Source organism: Micromys minutus (genome assembly GCF_963924665.1).
Source record: "Micromys minutus genome assembly, chromosome: 24".
Classification (NCBI taxonomy): domain Eukaryota; kingdom Metazoa; phylum Chordata; class Mammalia; order Rodentia; family Muridae; genus Micromys; species Micromys minutus.
The window spans coordinates 33,606,183-33,624,936 of record NC_137959.1 but is presented as its reverse complement, the minus strand read 5'-3'; the positions used below and the strand labels follow the sequence as shown (position 1 = coordinate 33,624,936).

Genomic DNA, 18,754 nt, shown 5'->3' with positions numbered 1-18,754 from the left:
TAGTGTCTTTATTCTGACATTTATTTGTGGACGTCATAGCTTTGCCTTTAGATCCCCAGGTCCTCCGAACGCTCTCTGCTGTCAGGGGAGTGTGTGCTGTAGTGTGTGGGTGAGAGAGACTGCTCATGGGATTGATGGTGGGATCGATGGCTGGGCCGTGCACTTCCCGTGTAGTCCTCTCTGTTGGCAAAGGCTGTCCTAAAGTAGCCGTCTCTTTGCCTCCAGTCTTAAATGCTCCTAGGAAGAACTTAGCAGTGAGTGAGTACACTCCTTGCTTCCTGGTTTCGGTGTAGTCTGGACCTGCGGCTTACCCAAGCCAAGCAGGTTTGCACAGCTCTTTGGCTGTAGCTACTTAGAAAACGGGTCCTGAAGTCTGATGGGCCACATGGCACCACATGGCAGCTACAGGCGCAGCCTCTTGATATCCTCATTTCGGAAGTCTATGCGCAGAGCCAGCACCTGTCGGACTTCAGCAGGGGTGAGGCGCCATGTCAAAGGGCCAGAGTTAGCACCCCAATAATCTAGTATCTCGGTCACCTATGAGGGAAGAATAAACTAGTCAGCAGATGTGAGTCTATTCTGTAGGAAGCTCTTGGGCTTTACTAAGACAAGGTAGGGACATGTAGGTAAGTAGGGGTGCCTTGTAGACTGCTGCTATCAAGTGAGGGAGCAGGGGTACTAAACCTGGCTTTGGGTTCTTTCTAGTCACTTTACTAGGGTGGGCTGAGGGAGTCACATACCCGTTCTAGATTAAGGATTGTAGCCATCTGGGAGAGTCGGGCGAACTTGTCTCGGATGGTCCAGGTTGTCACAGTGGTAAGGTAAGCAATGAGTGACCGGAGTTCCTTGTCAAACTGCAGACCACCTAGCTAAAGAATGAACATACACCTTGTCTCTGAGGCCTTACCCCACGATGAAGCAGAACTATAATTCAGTGGCCCTCAGAACTGGGAGGCAAAGGCTGAGGAGATGGCTCAGCAAGAAGAGGTACTTGTCATTAACCCGATGGATGGTTTGAGTTTGATTCCCAGAACTCACATGGAGAACCAAAACAGGTTGTCCATATGCACAGTGGTGTGTGCTTCCCACCAAATACATACATGTTAACAACAGTGAAAGAAAGAGCTAGAAATGACAGGGTCTAGATAAGCAGAGTGTGCTGTAGCAAAGAGGATGTGAACTCTGGGATGGCATGACTTACTAGGAGAAAGCTGTAGGCCCAGATTTCTTTGAACTTACCCTGTTGAAGGTGGATTTCAGAACCACTTTTTCCAGTTCAACAGCAACGAGGCTGGTCATGAGGCCAGTTAGACTGTCATAGATGACTGGGGACAGGCTGGCCTGCACAAAAGCTTGTGTCAGTAGGAGTCTTGCCAAGCTCCTCTGCCTTTAATTCTGAGTCTTCCAGTGAGAAAGTTAGGTGAAGAGGCAGTGTCTCCATGGCTGCCACTCAGTATGGACTTTGGATCTACAGTAAGAGTGGCAGACCACAGGATGCTGGTGAGGGTACAATGGGTAATTCCACAAATGCTCACCTTGAACTCTGCCATCTGCTGTTCCAGGTTGAGGATGAACTGCTGCACCCAGGGGTCATTGGCCTCATAGTCATTGAATTCTTCCTGTTGTGAGAAGTAAGTGGAGGTTGCCAAGGGCCACTTTCTAAAAAGTCCCATTTACCCTCATGCCTCCTCTGCCCATTTAAGTAGAGTCAGCCTGTGTGGGCATGGTGTAACCTCAGAGGCTGAGGCAAGACTGCTGCCTAAGTTAGATGTCAGCCTTGGTTACATAGAGATGAGACCCTTGCCTGAAAAAACAAAAATAAATTAAAATATCCCCCTGCCAGCCAGGCAGTGGTGGTGCACACCTTTTATCCCAGCACTCAGAAGGGAGAGGCAGGTGGATCTCTGTGAGTTTGAGGCCAACTTGCTCTACAGAGTAAATTCCAGGATACCCAGGGCTACACAGAGAAACCCTGTCTCAAAACAAAAAAAACAATCAATCCCCATTCAAAACCAAAACCCAAAAAAACAAAACCCCTAACTAAACTCAGAAAACCAGCTTCAGTCCCAGGCTGGACCATGTTCTTACAACAAGCTAACGAACAGTTCTGCACTGCAGCAGTGGTTCAGATACTGGGGCAAGGCTAGGCTAGGAAGATAAAGATTTTATATGGTTGGGTGTGGTGGCAGAGCATTTGGGGCAGAGCTCTGTGAGTTCAAGGCTAGCCAGGGCTACGTAGACAGACTACCTCAAAAAACCAAAACCAAAACAAACAAACAAAAAAAAAAACAACAACAACAGCAACAAAAAAAAAAAAAAAAAAAAAAAAAAAAAAAAAAACACCCAAAAAAACAAAACTCCTAGGTGACTCACAAAAAGGCAAGGTCCCTTCACATATCTCTTTGAGCCATTCTTATAGCCACAAGCTGCTTCCTGGGAGGAGTCTAGTCTTGGATGGGGAGGTGGGCTGGGTGGGAGGTAGTCTTGGGTTGGGGGGAGGTGGGCTGGGTGGGAGGTAGTCTTGGGTTGGGGGGAGGTGGGCTGGGTGGGAGGTAGTCTTGGGTTGGGGGGAGGTGGGCTGGGTGGGAGGTAGTCTTGGGTTGGGGGGAGGTGGGCTGGGTGGGAGGTAGTCTTGGGTTGGGGGGAGGTGGGCTGGGTGGGAGGTAGTCTTGGGTTGGGGGGAGGTGGGCTGGGTGGGAGGTAGTCTTGGGTTGGGGGGAGGTGGGCTGGGTGGGAGGTAGTCCTGGGTGGGATGGAGGTGGGCTGGGTGGGAGGTAGTCCTGGGTGGGATGGAGGTGGGCTGGGTGGGAGGTAGTCCTGGGTGGGATGGAGGTGGGCTGGGTGGGAGGTAGTCCTGGGTGGGATGGAGGTGGGCTGGTGCACTAAAGGTCCAGTCTGCTCAGGGGATTCACTGCCTTTGACTGCTGTGGTCAGGCTGACCTCCTCGATGCTGTGTGAGACTGAGAGAAAAGTGTTGATCCAAGGTTGCACCTGCGGCTTGACTGCTGAACTGTTGAGCTCGGCCAACCCTTCCTACAGCAGGACAGACAGACAGATATCAGCTCATGCTCCACCTCTTACCTTATTGCCTACCCCTCCCTTTACTCCTGCAGCTGAGGGTTCTAACAGGAACTTCAAGAATCACAGTGGAGGTCATGATATAAAAGCCAGAAACATGCCCCTTTCCAGATCTGTGCAGACTCAGGTCCAGAGATAAGGTACTGAGATTGTTTTAGTAAATCTCAAAAGATGATTTCATAATGCCTCCTGCAGGGCAGTATCTTTGGCTACAATCAAGTATCATTAAACCCCGTGGTTCAATTCCTCTGAACATTTTTCTGAGGGCTCTTGTCATCTTAGGGCCAGAGATTCTAAAGGAACAGATACTAGCTTGTTCATATGATACATGCTAAAAAAAGGACAGTGGGCCCTTTACTTGCAAGGGATGTGCATGCCTTCAGTGCCTGGCATGCTTTGCCCTTGCCCTTTCCTCTTCCTGTTTCCTGCACACAGTGAAGTTCATGGTAAGTCAGCTAACAGTCATCAGGGCAGCAGCAGGTACTTAGGCTTACCTGCAAGAGGTCTCGAAATTTATTGGACACGGCAGCTAAGTCAGAAAGGCAGCTATCAAACTTGGCCTGGGCCTGTTCCCCTCCAATGCCCTGACTGAAGAGCTTGGTGCAGTCGCTCTAGGGGGAAAACATAGCTTTAGAAATTGTCCATGTCATCATGTGAGCAGGGGCAGAGAGGCTTAATATGCAAGTAGCCATTTGTCCTTTGCTAGACTTTTGAGATTTTTATATTGGTGATTCTCTACTTTGCTTTCATCCCCTTTCTAATTTGGGGACACCCAGTGTCTGAGGAAGAGAATAAAAAACAGACATGGCATAATTTTTTTTTTTTTTTTTTGTACATTTAAGGCTAACATTACTAGGTTCAAGTCCTGTTTCAGTCTTAAATGACTTCAAGCAAACACCTCATTTGTCAAGTGTCAGTTCCTCTTTCTATGAGAACAGATACATACTGTGGTGACAATTTTGGGATTTTGGTTTCTGTAAAAAACACAGAAATAATTATTTTTATTCTAATTCCAGGTGTGAGATTGTTTGGCTGCTTTGGATTGTTGAAGCAGCTGAGTATGATTTGCCTCCTGCTCTAGCAGAGGTGTGGAGAGTTTGTGATCGTATGACATTTGAAATTTTGGGAATTTTTCAGAGGGTATATAGATGCTAGAGCCCCAATAGGTGGGGGTTGGAGGTTGTTCAAGGGAGGGGGTTGACTGGGGTTTGTTAGTAGTTATGCTCAAAGAAGAGACGTGAAAGAAATTAGATTCAGAGATCTCTTTCCCTTCTATCCTCCTTTCTCTCCTAGCTTGAGAAGATGAAAAGTGGGACAGGACACAGAGGGTGGGAAAAGAACCCACAAAGTAGCAAAGATCACCTACAGCATACCTTTCCACCTCCCTAACATAGATTTTCTCTGTGTAGCCTTGGCTGTCTAGAACTCATAGATATCCTCCTGCCTCTGCCTCCTGAGTGCCTCCCAAGCCCCACCACTGCCAGGTTACAGTACAGTACACCTTTAACCCCAACACTAAAGGGGCAGAAACAGGAGGATCTCCGTTTCAGGCTGGCCAGGGCTGCATAGCGAGACCCTGTCTTGAATCTGAAAAATAAGAAGGAACATAGAACCCTGTTCCTTTGATGGATGAGTTGTGTGAGACAAAATACACAAAGTGCTAAGCCTGGTACACAGTAGGCACTGGGATACACTACCTATGACTTCACAGTTTCTGTTTAAATATTTGGTCCTGTGAGTCTGGTAAGACAGATCTGTAAATGTATTTGCCAAGTAAGTCTGGTGTTTAATCCCTAGAAAGCCCACAGAAGCTGAGAACTGACTTCAGAAAGTTGTCCTTTGACGTTCACGTGTGTTCTGGCATGCATGTCATGTCCCTCTAGCATGCACATACCTAGCAGCAAATAAGGAAGTAAATAAAAACAACAACAACAAAACAATAAGCTGGGCAGGTGAATCTTTGTGAGTTGAAGGCCAGCCTGGTCTAGAGTGAGTTGCAGGACAACTGAGCTACATAGAGAAACCTGTCTCTAAAAAAAAAAAAAAAAAAAAAAAAAAAAAACCAAAAAAACCCCAAAAGAAAACATTTTTTTTTTTTCAGTTTGGCTATCAAACAAGAAATGACCATAATCTTAAATTATTTAAGGTTCCTAGGCCAGGTGTGCATGGCCTTAATCCCAGCACTTGGGAGGAAAGGTAGGTTAGACAGCCAGAGCTACACAGAGAATCCCGCCCCTGTAAAGAAACTAAGTAAATCAAGTTCTTGCCCTCCTTCAAAAGACACACGCACACACTCAGGCACCCCCCCACCAGTTACATACTTAGAAGCAGATTATAAATAACTTTGAACTTAAATGCTTGCCCTATGAAATAGTATCATTATCCTTAGTCTGTAGAGTGTGTAGCTGGATTCTGACTGAGGTTTCTGACCCAGGGTGTTTGTTCCTGTCACTGTAGTTCAGCTCAGTTCCTGCAGGGTGACTTCCTTGATGCCCCTGTGTTTTGGTTGTCAACAGCTGTCTGCGTCATTTCTTGTGGTATTCCTTATGGAGCTGGAGCTGTGCTCTCTACAGCAGCATCGCTGTGAGTGCAGAGGCTCTGGGAGGAGGCCCCATCCACAGCAGCTCCCTCCCTCAGTCTTAGCCTTCAGCCCCCCCCCCCCCCCCCCGACCCACTTACTGCAAAGTGGTGATGGGGCTGAGACAGAGCTTCTGTGAAATACAAATCTCTCATATGGGAATTACTATTTTTTAGCGATTTTCTATGTCTTCCCCCTCATTTGGCTAATTCTGCTGGCTAGGTTATGATTTTCAATCATTTCATGAGATATTTTTTTTTCCAAACCTAGGCTGGTACTAAGGATAAAGCTAGGAATACAATTCAGGGGGCTTAGAGATAGAGTGGCCTAGCACATGCAAGGCCCTGGATTTAACCCCTAATACAACAGCCAGGCGTGGCAGCACACCCTTTTAATCCCACCTAAAACATTATTGTACAAATGTTTGTGTGTCTGAGTGTAAATCCCTAACTTGGTCCACACCTCATTGTTTTCTCAGAGTCTCCTTCAGGAACTGCATTAGCTATGAGGCTGTCTGCCTAGCTCCAAGGTCACACCAGTTTATACAGGCAGCCCTTTGCTTCTGCTTTAAAGTATCCTCCTGTTAGTGCCCACCTAGGTGGCAGGACCCCAGTTTTCCTCCTTTCTGAGTCTGGGAGTGGAACGTAACTAGGACCTCACTTTGATACTTCACAACGCTTGCTCTATGCTATCTTGTCCTGCTATTCGAGACTGTTTGCACATACTTCTCAGTGCATATTCATTTCATGACAATCTGTTTTACAATTTTACAAATGAGGCTAAGGAAAGTGGAGATTTGAAAATACTAATACCTGACTTCAAGGCCCAAAAAATTTCTACTACAATCTGCAGCTCTCTTTAAAAATAATATGGCGGGGGGGGGTGTAGTGGGGGTGGCAGCTGAGCTGGGCTGGAGAGATGGCTTAGCAGTTAAGAACACTGACTGCTTGTTCTTCCACAGGTCCTGAGTTCAATCCCCAGAAACCACATATTGGCTCACAACCATCTATAATAAGACCCAATGCCCTCTTCCAGTGTGTCTGAAGACAGTGACAGTGTACTCACATACATAAAATAAATAAATCTTTCAAAACAAAAACCAAAAAAAACCAGCCACTACTACAGAGATGGCTCAGTGGGTAAGAGCACTTCTTGCTCTCCCAAAGGATGATTTCAATTCCCAGCACCCTTATGGGCAGCTAGCTCACAAACATTTGTAAATTCACATCTGGGAGATCTCATACTTCTGGCCTGTGAGAGCCCCTACACTTATGTGCACATACATTTCTAACTCCATATACACATAATCATGAATAGTAAAAATAAATCTTTTTAAAAAAGACAGCAACTGGCTTTATGCAGAGTTTGGCAAACCATATATATGTAATGTTGTTTACAGAAGGCTTGTCATAATTTTAAAAAAATTATGTGTATATATGTTTCTAGGTGAATGTAAGGCGGGCACATGCTTCTGTGCATGCGCGCACATGTGCGTGCGTGTATGCATGTGCAAGTGTTCACAAAAGCCAGAAGAATGTGTTGGATGCTCACAAGTTGGAGTTACAGGGAGTTGAGTGCTTGGTCTCAACTTGTGCTGGAACCAAACTTGGGTCCTCTGGAAGAGTAGGAAGTATTCTTAACTGCTGAGATTTTTATTTTTATAAAGCATACTCAACTGTATTTCATGAGAGCACCCAACAAATCCTCAGCTGGGCAGGAAGGAGATTTATATCTCATATGGGATATAGAACTGAGGGTAAAAATGTACTGAAAGATCTTCTATCTCTTGGGCCAGAACTTCCCAGCAAGTCCACAGACCTCTTACTATGCTGCCAATCACCGCTGAGCTCCTACAAGTATGGCTCTGTGTCAGACAATGCTCAGTCACCTCAGGACAGTTGTCTGGTGCCTTTTTTTCCAACAAGAGTGGCTCTAATATACTAAAAACTGATAGACAGGGCTGGAGAGATGGCTCAGTGGTTATGAGTACTGACTGCTCTTCCAGAGGTCCTGAGTTCAATTCCCAGCAATCATATGATAGCTCACAATCATCTATCTATACAGGGATCTGTTGCCTTCTTCTTGCAAGGTTGGTCTATTCCATGTGTATGAGATAGAGTACTCATGCATAAAAAAAAAAAAACCAAAAAACCCTGAGAGAAAATTTCCCTTGTACCTCCAGAGTCTTCTTCAGAGTTGAGATGTTTTCACTGCAGACTTCCACATTATTCAGAGTCACCTGGAAAACGATGGAAAAGGAATGTTACTTCCTGCTCGCAGGGCTTGCTGCCCACTCAAACACTATCCAAATGTCTGACAGTTATGTTTCATAAGGCTCAGAGAAGTGCAAGTGCGAGTTTGCAGCTGAGGAACGCTTGTACCACTGTTATTAGGCAGGATGTTCAGATCTTGGCTCAGAAATGGTGAGCCGGGCTAATGTTTTCTCCTGTTCCCAATACCAAACCAGAAAACACATACTGACTGCAGCGGTATCACACCCCAGGTTCACATTACTTATAGACGAACAATAATTCAGGAAACAGGAGTGTGGTAAGTCCTGGATTCTAAGGTGGCAGGCTTTGGTAAAGACTGTAAACATATACTGAACACTTGTGATGAGCCAGGCACTGTTAGGCACTCAGTAGATAGTGAGGGGGAAAAGCCCAACAACCCTGTAGCAAAACAGGCAACAGACACCCCCTTATAGCAGGCACTATACTTTAGTGATAGTATGTGTGCTTAGCAAGAGCAAAACCCTGGACTGAATTCCTAGCACCCAGCTCTGGCCTCTGATACTTCATATAATATAGAGTCAAGTAGTGATATGATCAATATGATAAAAAATAAATCAAGGATGGAAACAAATTCACAGTGGAAAGCCAACAACACTAGAGTAGGAAGTAGAATCCCTGAGTCCCTAGTGTGGACTCACATGTTTCTGAGACTGGTCATAAAAGCAGTGTGGGGACTGGAGAGACACCTCAGCAGTTACGAGAGCTTATTGCATGACCAACAGGACTAGAGTCTGTATGCCAGTACCTACAATGCCTATAACTACAGCTCCAAGGGCTACAAAATCCTCTTCGAGAAGCACACACACCCTCCTTTACCATGTGCATTTAATCTTACACAACACACACACACACACACAATATATAACTTAGGGAAAAAGAGTAGAGTGCTTACAGAGCATACATATAGCCCTGGGTTTGATTCCAGCACTGCATAAACCAGATATGGTAGGGCTGACATAATTCTAGTGTTCAGGAGGCAGAGGCATGGAAATCAGAAATTCAAAGTCATCCTTGGTTGTATAGTGAATTGAGGCTGACCTGGACTATAGGAAATCATTTTTTTAAAAATGGAGACAAAAGTGATAAGGGACAACTATGATCCTCTGGAGGAAGGCATCTTTGGTTTGAGGTACTCAGGAAGGCTCCATGGTGTAGATGATGGCCAAACCGAATTTAGAAAGCTAGAGTACTCACGTTCCACTCATTGTGACTGATGGGAACACCTCACCACTTTATCAGCCACTCCTTAGCTCACTGTGCTATTCCTTTTCTTCCCACCTGTGGTGCTAAGGATCAAATGCAGGCCATGCTGAGTAAGTACTATGCCACTAAGGTATATCCCAGGCTTCCCTTTCCCATTTTAAAGCAGTCTCATACAGTCCTGTTGGCCTCAGTCTCCCTTTATAGCCAAGGATTACTCACTGCCTCTACCTCCCAAGTACTAGAATTATAGGCCTATGCCACCATGCCTGGCAGGAATTTTTCTCTAAGTTGTGTGTGTAGACATGTATGTGTCTGGTACAGAGGCAGAGAGTGCAAGCATTAAACCACTGGAACTCTAGTTATAGATGGTTGTGAGTCACCATCCATCCATGCTGGTACTGGGAAGAGAACCTTCCTCCACAAGAGCACATGTGTGGGGCCAAGAGAAATGGCCTAGCAGTTAAAAATATTGGCTATTCTTGCAGAGTACCAGGTTAGTTCTTAGCACTTACATGGTACAACTATCCATAACTCCAGTTATAGAGGATCTGATATCTTCTTTTGACCCCCATAGAAACTAGGCATGTCCATGTGCATATGTATACATACAAACAAAACACTCATACATGTGGGGCCAGGAGAGATGCCCCAGCAGTTAAAAGAATATCCAGTATTCTTATGATGAACCTAGGTTTAGTTCTTGGCATCCACATGGTACCTTACATATACATATAAAATAAATGAATCTTTAGATAAAGCTATCTTGTTTTGATAAGCTACTTCTCCAGCACCATCATGGCAATTTTAAGAGTGTTTCATATAGCCTATCCTGGCCTCAAACTTGCAATGTAGCTGAAGCTGGCCTTGAACTCTGGATTCTGTCTCTGCCTCCTGAAGTTACAGATGTGTTTCTGGCAGTGTGATTTAGAGCAGCTAAATCACACAATATGCACATATGCCATATACGCCCAGTTATGGCCTGGAATATTGGCACAGAGACTGTGGGTAGTATGGTTAGCATATGTGGGAGAATCTCACTGCCTCAAGCTGGTTAGTGGGTGGCATGGCCCAGGAAGAAAGGGCAGGAAGGAGCCACAACTGAGGAACTTAGGGATTTTAGGGTAAAAGGAGAGTCGCAGATCCACATGGGTTGGAGTACTTTTCCTGTTGACATCATGAAGTCAATACTGAAGAACCAGACTGTGCTGCTTAGGACATGCTAAATGGGGTTGGGTAAGGGAACTAAAGCCATAACACAGGCCTGTTAACACTAAATGTTTCCAGAAAAACAACTTATTGTATGACAGCTAAAGGATAGAGGTTACAACAAAAGTGATTCCTAGGCACTTTAGGGCACCAAGAAATAATTGTCATGAGAGGAAAATAGATTTAGGTTCAAACGGTATTGATTTTTTGAGTTTCCCTTGTAATGACAAATCTTTGTCAACACAGGTTCACTGGGTTTAACCCCTACTTATAGAAAATGGGATTTCCGTAGAGTTGGGGAATTCATTTTGACAGCTAAATGAATCAAAGTGTCATAGAAATAGGCTCTGTGGAGCTGGAGAGATGGTTCAGTCAATAAGGCCAGCCTAGTCTACAGAGAGAGAGTTCTAGGACAGCCAGGGCTACATAAAGAGAGCAAGAGAGCTTGTCTTGAAAGAAAAACAAAAAACAAAAAACAACAACAAAACCAAACCAAAACAATGAAACTGTCCGAATGGAAGGTTCCCACAGAACAATGAATGAGAAAGGCACTCAGTGGCCAGCATTGGGGATGTGAGAAGTCATGTGGTGGAAAAAAACTAGAAAGGCAGTTGGGTTAGGGTAAGAGGCCTGAAACAAAAGACCAACTAGGCTGTGGCCTGTGCCAGTAACCCAGCCACTCGAGGAATGCAAATGTAATTTCAAGACCTGCCTGGGCTATGGAGCAACTAGGCAAGCCTGAGTTAAGCTGATGAGACTTTGGCTCAGATCAAGCATTGGGAGACATATCTTAAGGGCAGTGTGCTTGCCTGGCACGTGTGAAACCTTATGTTCAATTTTTAGCACTGAAAAAAAAAAAACAAAAATGGGCTGGAGGGATGGCTCAGTGTGTTAAGAGCCTGCTCTTCTAGATGTCGTGAATTCAATTCCCAGCAACCATATGGTGGCTCACAACCATCAGTTATGGGATCTGATGCCCTCTTCTGGTGTGTCTGAAAATAGCTACAGTGTACTCACACACATAAAATAAATAATTATTAAAAAAAAAAAAAAAAAAAAAACAAACCCAAAACAACCAACCAAACAACAACAACAAAAATCAAAGCAAACAAAAACCAAGTAAAAGAAACAGATACCTAGTCAAAGACATGGAGCTCTGATGTGATAGGTCCCAAGAGGCCTGAGTGCTTCTGAGCCCAGCATGGAAGAGTGAATGATAGTAATAATAATCAGTGTGATGATGATGAGGAATAAGTTTTGTGAAAAAAAGAAAACAGTATGCAAGCAAAGCTAAAAGTATAAGTTCATCAGAGTATGATACTGTTTGTTGGGCCTTTGGCAAAGTTCTCAAAAGGCAGTACATTCATATATAAATATTTTTAAGAGCTTCTCTTTTTAACTAAAGTTATTATTTGCTTGTGTGTACAATGTGTGTGGGTGGATGTACTATGGCACAAGTGTGGTGCTCAGAGACAACTTTGCGGAGATGGTTCTCTCTTTCCATCTTTATATGGATTACAAGGATCCTTTTTGTTTACTTGTTTGAGGCAGGGTCTCCCTATGTAACTCTGGCTGTCCTGGAACTCTCTATGTAGACCAGGCCTTGAGCTTACAGTGCTGACTGTGAAGGTGGGCACCACTATTTCCAGCCTTCCCTCTTCCCCCCTTTTAAAAAGACATATAACTAGGGTTGTCTTTCAACTCATTCTCCTGCCTCCATCTCCCAAATGCTGAGGTGATAGGTGTACACTAACAAGTTTAGGTAAGTCCTCTTTTTGGACAACACCCATGATACCATATAGCTGTTGGATAGAAGGAACTCTTATCAACAGAAGTATTTTCTTTTTCTTTTTGTAACCTTGAGTTTGTAACAAAGTAACCTTGGCTGGCTCAGAACTATGTAGACCAGGCTGGCATTGAACTCACAGAGATGTCTGCCTCTGCCTCTGCTTCCTGAGTGCTGGAATTAAAGGTATCACTACACCTGTCTCAAGGGAAATTTTTTTCAGTGTCACAAGAGGACAGGGAGCTAAAATAACCATGTTGGATTTGTCTAATGACTAGTTAGTTTGATTTACTTGTAACAGTGAATGTTTCAGTAAAGTTGGAGCCAATGTCTCTGACATCAAGAACCTGAATCTGAGAGAAGCTAAGCACAAAGAACTACATGGACACATTTTTGTATTCAATCCATGGGCCGATTGTTGACTAAAAGTTCAGCTTTGGATGTTTCCTTCACTCTAGGGCTCAGGCACCAAGCTCAAGTCTAGTGGACGAGGAGGACAGAATACAAAGGACCACAACAGTGTTTTCCCACTCACATCCAGTGAGCATGTGCCAGAGAGACTGGATTATGAGCTTTAGATATTTTTCTGTGTTCTTTAGTATGTTACAAACTCTATACTACCCTGTACAAATGCTTTCCTCTTTCAGGCTCCTCTTTTCCACTTAACACAACTGGGAAGGTTCAAGTTTGAAGGCTGTGAGGCTAAATGCCTCCTACCCTCCTTAAAACAGTCTTGATAGGAGCCCAGGATAACCCTGAATTCATGATATACAGGCATGCTCCAAAGAAGAAGTTACTAGATAAGCCGTCTTGGGAGGCAAATGGATCCAGATTGTCAGCCTTCCCTCAGAAAAGCAGTACAGAAGCCTGGCACTGATGCTAGAGTTGGTTTTGTGGTGGATGCATACACCGTGAAGCCCCTTAACAGTTTGAGAGAGGAGCTTTGGAAAGAACACTGAGAAGTGAGGAACCAAGATTTTTAGAAAAAAAGGAGAAAGAAAGTACACATTTTTGCCTCTGGTTACTCAGAGCAGGTTTCTGGTAAAAGTGGTCTCAGAACCTAGAGGAACTTTCCTTATAGGGGTTTTTCTTTTCAATCAAGTTCTAGAGAAAAAGTCTTTACCCTGAGGTTTTTAATGTTATGACTTAGGAGTTACATTATAAGCTCTCAAGGGGTCTGGGAATGTGCCTCAGTTGAGCCACCACTGCTAAAACAAGGCTCACACCTGTAATGCTAGCACTCCAAAGGCAGGGAGACTGACATTAAGGGTCATCCTTCATTATGTAGAACGAAGACCAGGCTTGGCCACAAAACCTATTTCTAACTTACAATAACCCTTAAGACAATCTACCCCAGCTGCCGGCCTGACGGCCACCTACCAGGAAGGACAGCTTGGCTTCATCAGTGCTCTCGATGCCTTTGGTGTCAAACTTGCCCTGCTGGAGGCTGCTGTGCATGATATTCACGGCACTTGTCACCCCACGCTGGATGTCTTGTAAGGTGGTAGCTGGGAAGCCCATTCTTAGCTTATTACATAGAACATCCCTGTGGGACAGAATGGCACATGCACAGTGTTCAACCTGGCCTACAAAACAGCAAGAACAGAGCACCCAGTACCCTCAATCGACAGTATCAGCTGCTCTTTTGGGGTGGAGACTACTGTAGGAGACCTCAGGGGCTGGGCCAGGACAGGACAGCAGCCAGTACTTGCTTAAAGACACTAAGATTTTATAGAGGGAAGTAGTTACTTCTTTTATAAAACACAAGAAAAAAGAACAAGAGCAGCCATCGTGTACGAGCAGCAGAGCTGGGGCAAGGGTAGGGTAGGATGGACACTGTCCGGGATGGTCCTGACATCACTGTGCTTCTAGCTAAGGGTTACATCTTCACCAGGCTTTCAGTTATTACCAGCGAGCTTCAAGAGGAGACAGTGTAGCTTATCGAAAGCAGTGCCACACGGGCTGAAGCACATTTGAGTCAAGTCAGCACTAGCTTCTCTGTTCTACTTCCTTAGAGTCTGTGACCCATGACAAAGGGTCACAATATAATCTCTCTAAGCCCCAGTTCTACATTTACAGAATAGAAAGCAGTTTCTATATTATTTCTTAAATATTTATTTACTTTGTGAGGGAACACATGCTACAGCACATTTGTGGAGGTGAGGGAACAACTTGAAGAAATTGGTTCACCTTACACAGGATGTGGGCTCTGGAGACTAAATTCAGATCATTGGATTTAGCAGCAAATATCTTTACCCGCCGAGCCATATCATCTGCCTTACATCAAGGTTTTTATAAAATTAAAAAATGGGGTTGGGGTAGGCATGGTGGTGCACGCCTTTGGTCCCAACACTCAGGAGGCAGAGGCAGGCAGATCTCTGAGTTTGAGGCTAGTCCAGCTTACAGAGCCAAGTTCCAGTTCCAGGACAGGGCTACACAGAGAAACCCTTTCTCAAAAAAACAAAAACAAACCAATAAGGAAGAGGGTATTGGTATAGTGCTTGGCTTGTAGAAATGGAAACTATGAATGTCATTATAATCACTGTTTTTATCTAAACCACATGCTTTTCTTTTGGGTAATGACACCTTCAACACACTTTAGTGAATTAGGTTAAGTATTAGAAATTAGGCACTTAAGGTATTTTCCTGAACTTAGGATGTCATATTTGGAACAGAAACAGAGTCTCTATCTATTAACCAACTTTTTTTCTTTGAGACACAGTTTTCCTGAGTCCTTGGCTTTCTTTGAAATCACTCTTTAGAGCAGGCTGGCCTTGAACTCAGAGATCCAACTGCCTCTGCCTCCCAAATGCTGGGACTAAATGTGTGCGCCATCAGGCCTAGATAGCTTAATCTTGTTTAGAACTTAACTTGACTCATAAAGAAAAAAGGAAAGCAATAAGACAAGGAATCAAGTACGACTTGAACTTTTATGCCCATCAAGCAGAAAGGCATCAGCAGTACCTGAAGTCGGCTTCCAGCTCTCTGGTGGCAAGGTTGATCATGGCACAGAGACAGTCGATGTTAGAGCTGGACAGAGCCCGCCCAATGCACTTTTTAACAATGTAAAATACATCGTCCACCATGCTGGATGTCAACTGGCCTTTCTCATAGGTATCCAGAGCCACAGCCTATCAAAAGGCAAAGTCCTCAGTGAGTATCCCAGGTCTAATGATGTTCTAGATAATTCTGGTTACACTAGCCTGTCTCTGAACCATTTCTTTTACTTTGTCCATGTTGGTCACAGCTTGACAAAAAAACAAAACAGCAACAAAAAACCCCTTACTTCCCTAACGATCACATTAGAAAACAGCATTTGGGGCCTTTCCTTCGGCAATATCTATTACTTGGGATGTCAGACATAGGCCCTACCCCAAATAGCTGCAGAGAGGTGGGGATAAGTAGGCTCTATAAGAGCTAAGCTGTTCTTTTGTAATCTTTAGAAAAGACCCAGCTAGGAATGTGAAGAGTACGACAGCTTCAGAGATGTCGTCTTACTACATCTAAAAGTACTCTCAAAGCAGGACCAAGAAATATGACAGGTCCCAGCCATTTCCTTCAGCCTGGCTTCTTAGAAAGCCCCATTTGCAAGAGATGTATCCTAATGTCCTACCTTATTGACAGTCTCTCTCATGAAGTACTCCTCCATGGTAATATAGAAGCCAATTAGCTCCTGCATGGTACAGCTCAATAGGCAGTTATTGAGGAGTTTGTCCAGGCACTTCTGGTGCTCTAGGGGACAGCCAAGAAAGGAATATTCACTTTTCCCCCACCGAGGGAAGAAGAGCAATGTTTTTCATTATTCAAGTTCCCTTCTAGTCTTTTTTCCAAACAGGTCCATATTTTTCATGATTAAAATAATATTTTTCTATATCTTTTTTTCTACAGCTTAATTTTTTTCATTTATTTTTTTATTTATATGTGTACATTGTCACTTTCTTTAGACACACCAGAAGAGGGCATCAGATCCCATTATAGATGGTTGTGAGCCAACATGTGGATGCTGGGAATTGAACCTCTGGAAGAGCAGCCAATGCTCTTAACCACTGAGCCATCTCTGCAGCCCCAGCTTAATTATTTTTAAAGACTTTGAATATTTACTCATGTATATGTGTCTATTTATGTGCATGCAAATGAATGACTGCAGAGACCAGAAGAGCTAGAGTTACAAGTGGTTGTGAGCTGCCCAACAAACCTTAGGAACCAAACTCTGGACCTCTGAAAGATCTGTGACCACTCTTACCCACTGACTTACCTCTCTAGCCCCTTAATTATTATTATTTTTTCCCTTTGGATACTAGATGAATCCAGGCCTTGAACATAATAGATGATTCTCCTGCCTCAGCCTTTCAAGTCCTGGAATTACAGACCACTCTATCCAGCACCACCGGACATTTTGTTAGATAATTTACATTATTTTAATACCATTTATTTATGTTTTGAGATAGTATCTTACTACATCTTGAACCATTTTGACAGAGATTTATCTGCTCTGCCTACAGAACACTGGGATGGGAGGTGTGGGCCACCATCTACAGCCCTAACTCTAGTTTTAGACACCTGGGTTTTTTCTTTCTTTCATTCCTTCTTTTTTTCTTCTTCTCTGTGTTGGTCTCTTGAAACAAGTTTTTTCTGTGTATTCCTGGCTGCCCTTAGAACTTGCTCTAGACCAGGTACGTCTTGAACTCAGGGACCTGTCTATCTCTGTCTCCTGAGTGCTAGGATCAAAGGTATGTGCCACCACCTCTGCTAACATGTGGGTTATTTCTAAATTTTTCTTTCATAACTGGAAATAATAATTGAAGAAAATAGGGAACATTAAAAAATAGATTTACTTTTATGTATAAGTATGGGTGTTTTGCCTGCATGTAAATGTACTGTATGAATGTCTGGTACCTACGAAGGCCAGAAGAGAGAAGAACTCTTCCCAAGTACTGGAGTTACAGATGGCTGTGAGCAGTCACTTGGGTACTGGGTACAAAACCCAAGTCCAGGTTTCTTAACTGTTGACCCACTTCTCCCACAGTGAACAATTTTGTACAAATAATTTAATTCCTTTTCATTAGTGCCTCCAAGATCACACAGAAGTCTAAAGATGCATACTTCCTGCCATGTTTTATTGACCTAAGCCACAAAGAATGTTAGACACTACACAAATCTCCAGGTTACATAACTCAATGTGTGGACTAGAGACGTATAGGTCTATTTTGTTTGTATTAAATACTTAAGTTTACTGAGGTGTAACTTGGAGTCCACAGAATTCACCCTTGTATGTGGACAATCCAATGATCTTTAGCAACTTATTATATTTGTGAACAATAGCTACTATCCAGTTTCAGAATATTTGTCATTTAAAAGTTCACTAGTATAAACAGGTCTTTTTATTATTTAAATCTTTGCATGGACACATTTCCCAAGTCTAGCTATAAACCAGAGCTGGCATAGAGAAAAAGTGGAAAAAAATGAAAGTGTTTAGAAGTTTAGAAATTCCAGTCCAACTGTGAGATGTGGCACACTGAGTAATCCCACTAAGAGCCAACTTGTCAAGAGAGGTTTCTTCAGTAAGAACTCTAAACCAGCTCTTGACAAGTCAGGGCCAACTGCTTATGCCAGTCCTCCCATCAGATATGAGAAGTATGTTTTACCTTGCTTTACTTCTTCTGAAGCCATGGAGTCCCCCACCTCAAAATCTGCGGTGATCCTCTTCCTGAGGAAGCGTAAGTACAGTTCACTTCGAGCATTCATCAGGGTAACCTCAGTCAAGATGGGGTCCAGCTCCCTGGGACACAGAGCATAGGGAATGAGAACATTCTGTCCCTATAATGGCTAGGCTACAAGTAAACAGACTCCCTGCTCCCAACCCAGGCACATAAGGGTGGACCTGTCATGATGGTTGTGCTGCCTCCTTTGTTACAGAGACAGCCATCGATCATATTTTCTCTTTTCTTTCTTCCCTTCTTTCTCTCTCCCTCTTTTTTAGTATGGTCTCTTCATGTAGCTCTGGCTGTCGTAGAACTCACTATGTAGACGATCTACCTGCTTCTGCCTCCTAAGTACTGGGATTAAATGTGTACCGCTACACCCAGCTTCACTCACATTTTTCACTTGCCAGGGGCTGAATCATTTACCTCCAAGATGAAAATTACCTATGCTTCTGGGAAAGAAAATATACATCTATAATCTCAAATTGAGCCAGGAGATTTAGGACACACCATTAAACTATGTTCTATTCATCTACCTCAGTGAGCAGCCAAACCAATCCTGAGAAAACAAATTGGAGGACTTAAACTTGCTGATTTCACAACTTACTACAGGGCAGGGAGGTAGCTCCCTAGCTAAGAGTGCTTGATGCTCAAAGGGCCTGAGTTGGAATTCCCAGCAACCATGTTAAAAATAAAAATAAAAAGATTAAAAAAAAAAAAAAAAAAAAAAAAAAAACAAGGGCTGGGCAGTGGTGGGACACTCGGGAGGCAGAGGCAAGTGGATCTCTGTGGCTTCAAGATCAGCCTTGTCTATAGAGTGAGTTCCAGGGCAGTCAGGGTTACACAGAGAAACCCTATTTCAAAAACCCAAAAACCAGACCAAACCACACAGTCAAACCTTCAGGCA

General features: G+C 43.8%; 1 protein-coding gene across 1 annotated transcript in view; it reads right to left on the bottom strand.

Moving 5' to 3' along the window:
• Positions 1-12: 12 nt before the first annotated feature.
• Positions 13-18,754, bottom strand: part of COG4 (component of oligomeric golgi complex 4) — a gene marked incomplete at its 5' end in the record, with an annotated part of 32,972 nt that continues 14,230 nt past the window's right edge. Inside the window, 11 exons of the mRNA XM_080937283.1 lie at positions 13-537; positions 741-869; positions 1,240-1,341; positions 1,536-1,619; positions 2,941-3,033; positions 3,573-3,689; positions 7,833-7,895; positions 13,526-13,691; positions 15,110-15,276; positions 15,759-15,877; positions 17,791-17,924. Of these exons, the coding sequence (XP_080793409.1) occupies positions 403-537; positions 741-869; positions 1,240-1,341; positions 1,536-1,619; positions 2,941-3,033; positions 3,573-3,689; positions 7,833-7,895; positions 13,526-13,691; positions 15,110-15,276; positions 15,759-15,877; positions 17,791-17,924 (1,309 nt within the window). The 3' untranslated portion in view covers positions 13-402. The remainder of the gene's footprint in view (positions 538-740; positions 870-1,239; positions 1,342-1,535; positions 1,620-2,940; positions 3,034-3,572; positions 3,690-7,832; positions 7,896-13,525; positions 13,692-15,109; positions 15,277-15,758; positions 15,878-17,790; positions 17,925-18,754) is intronic.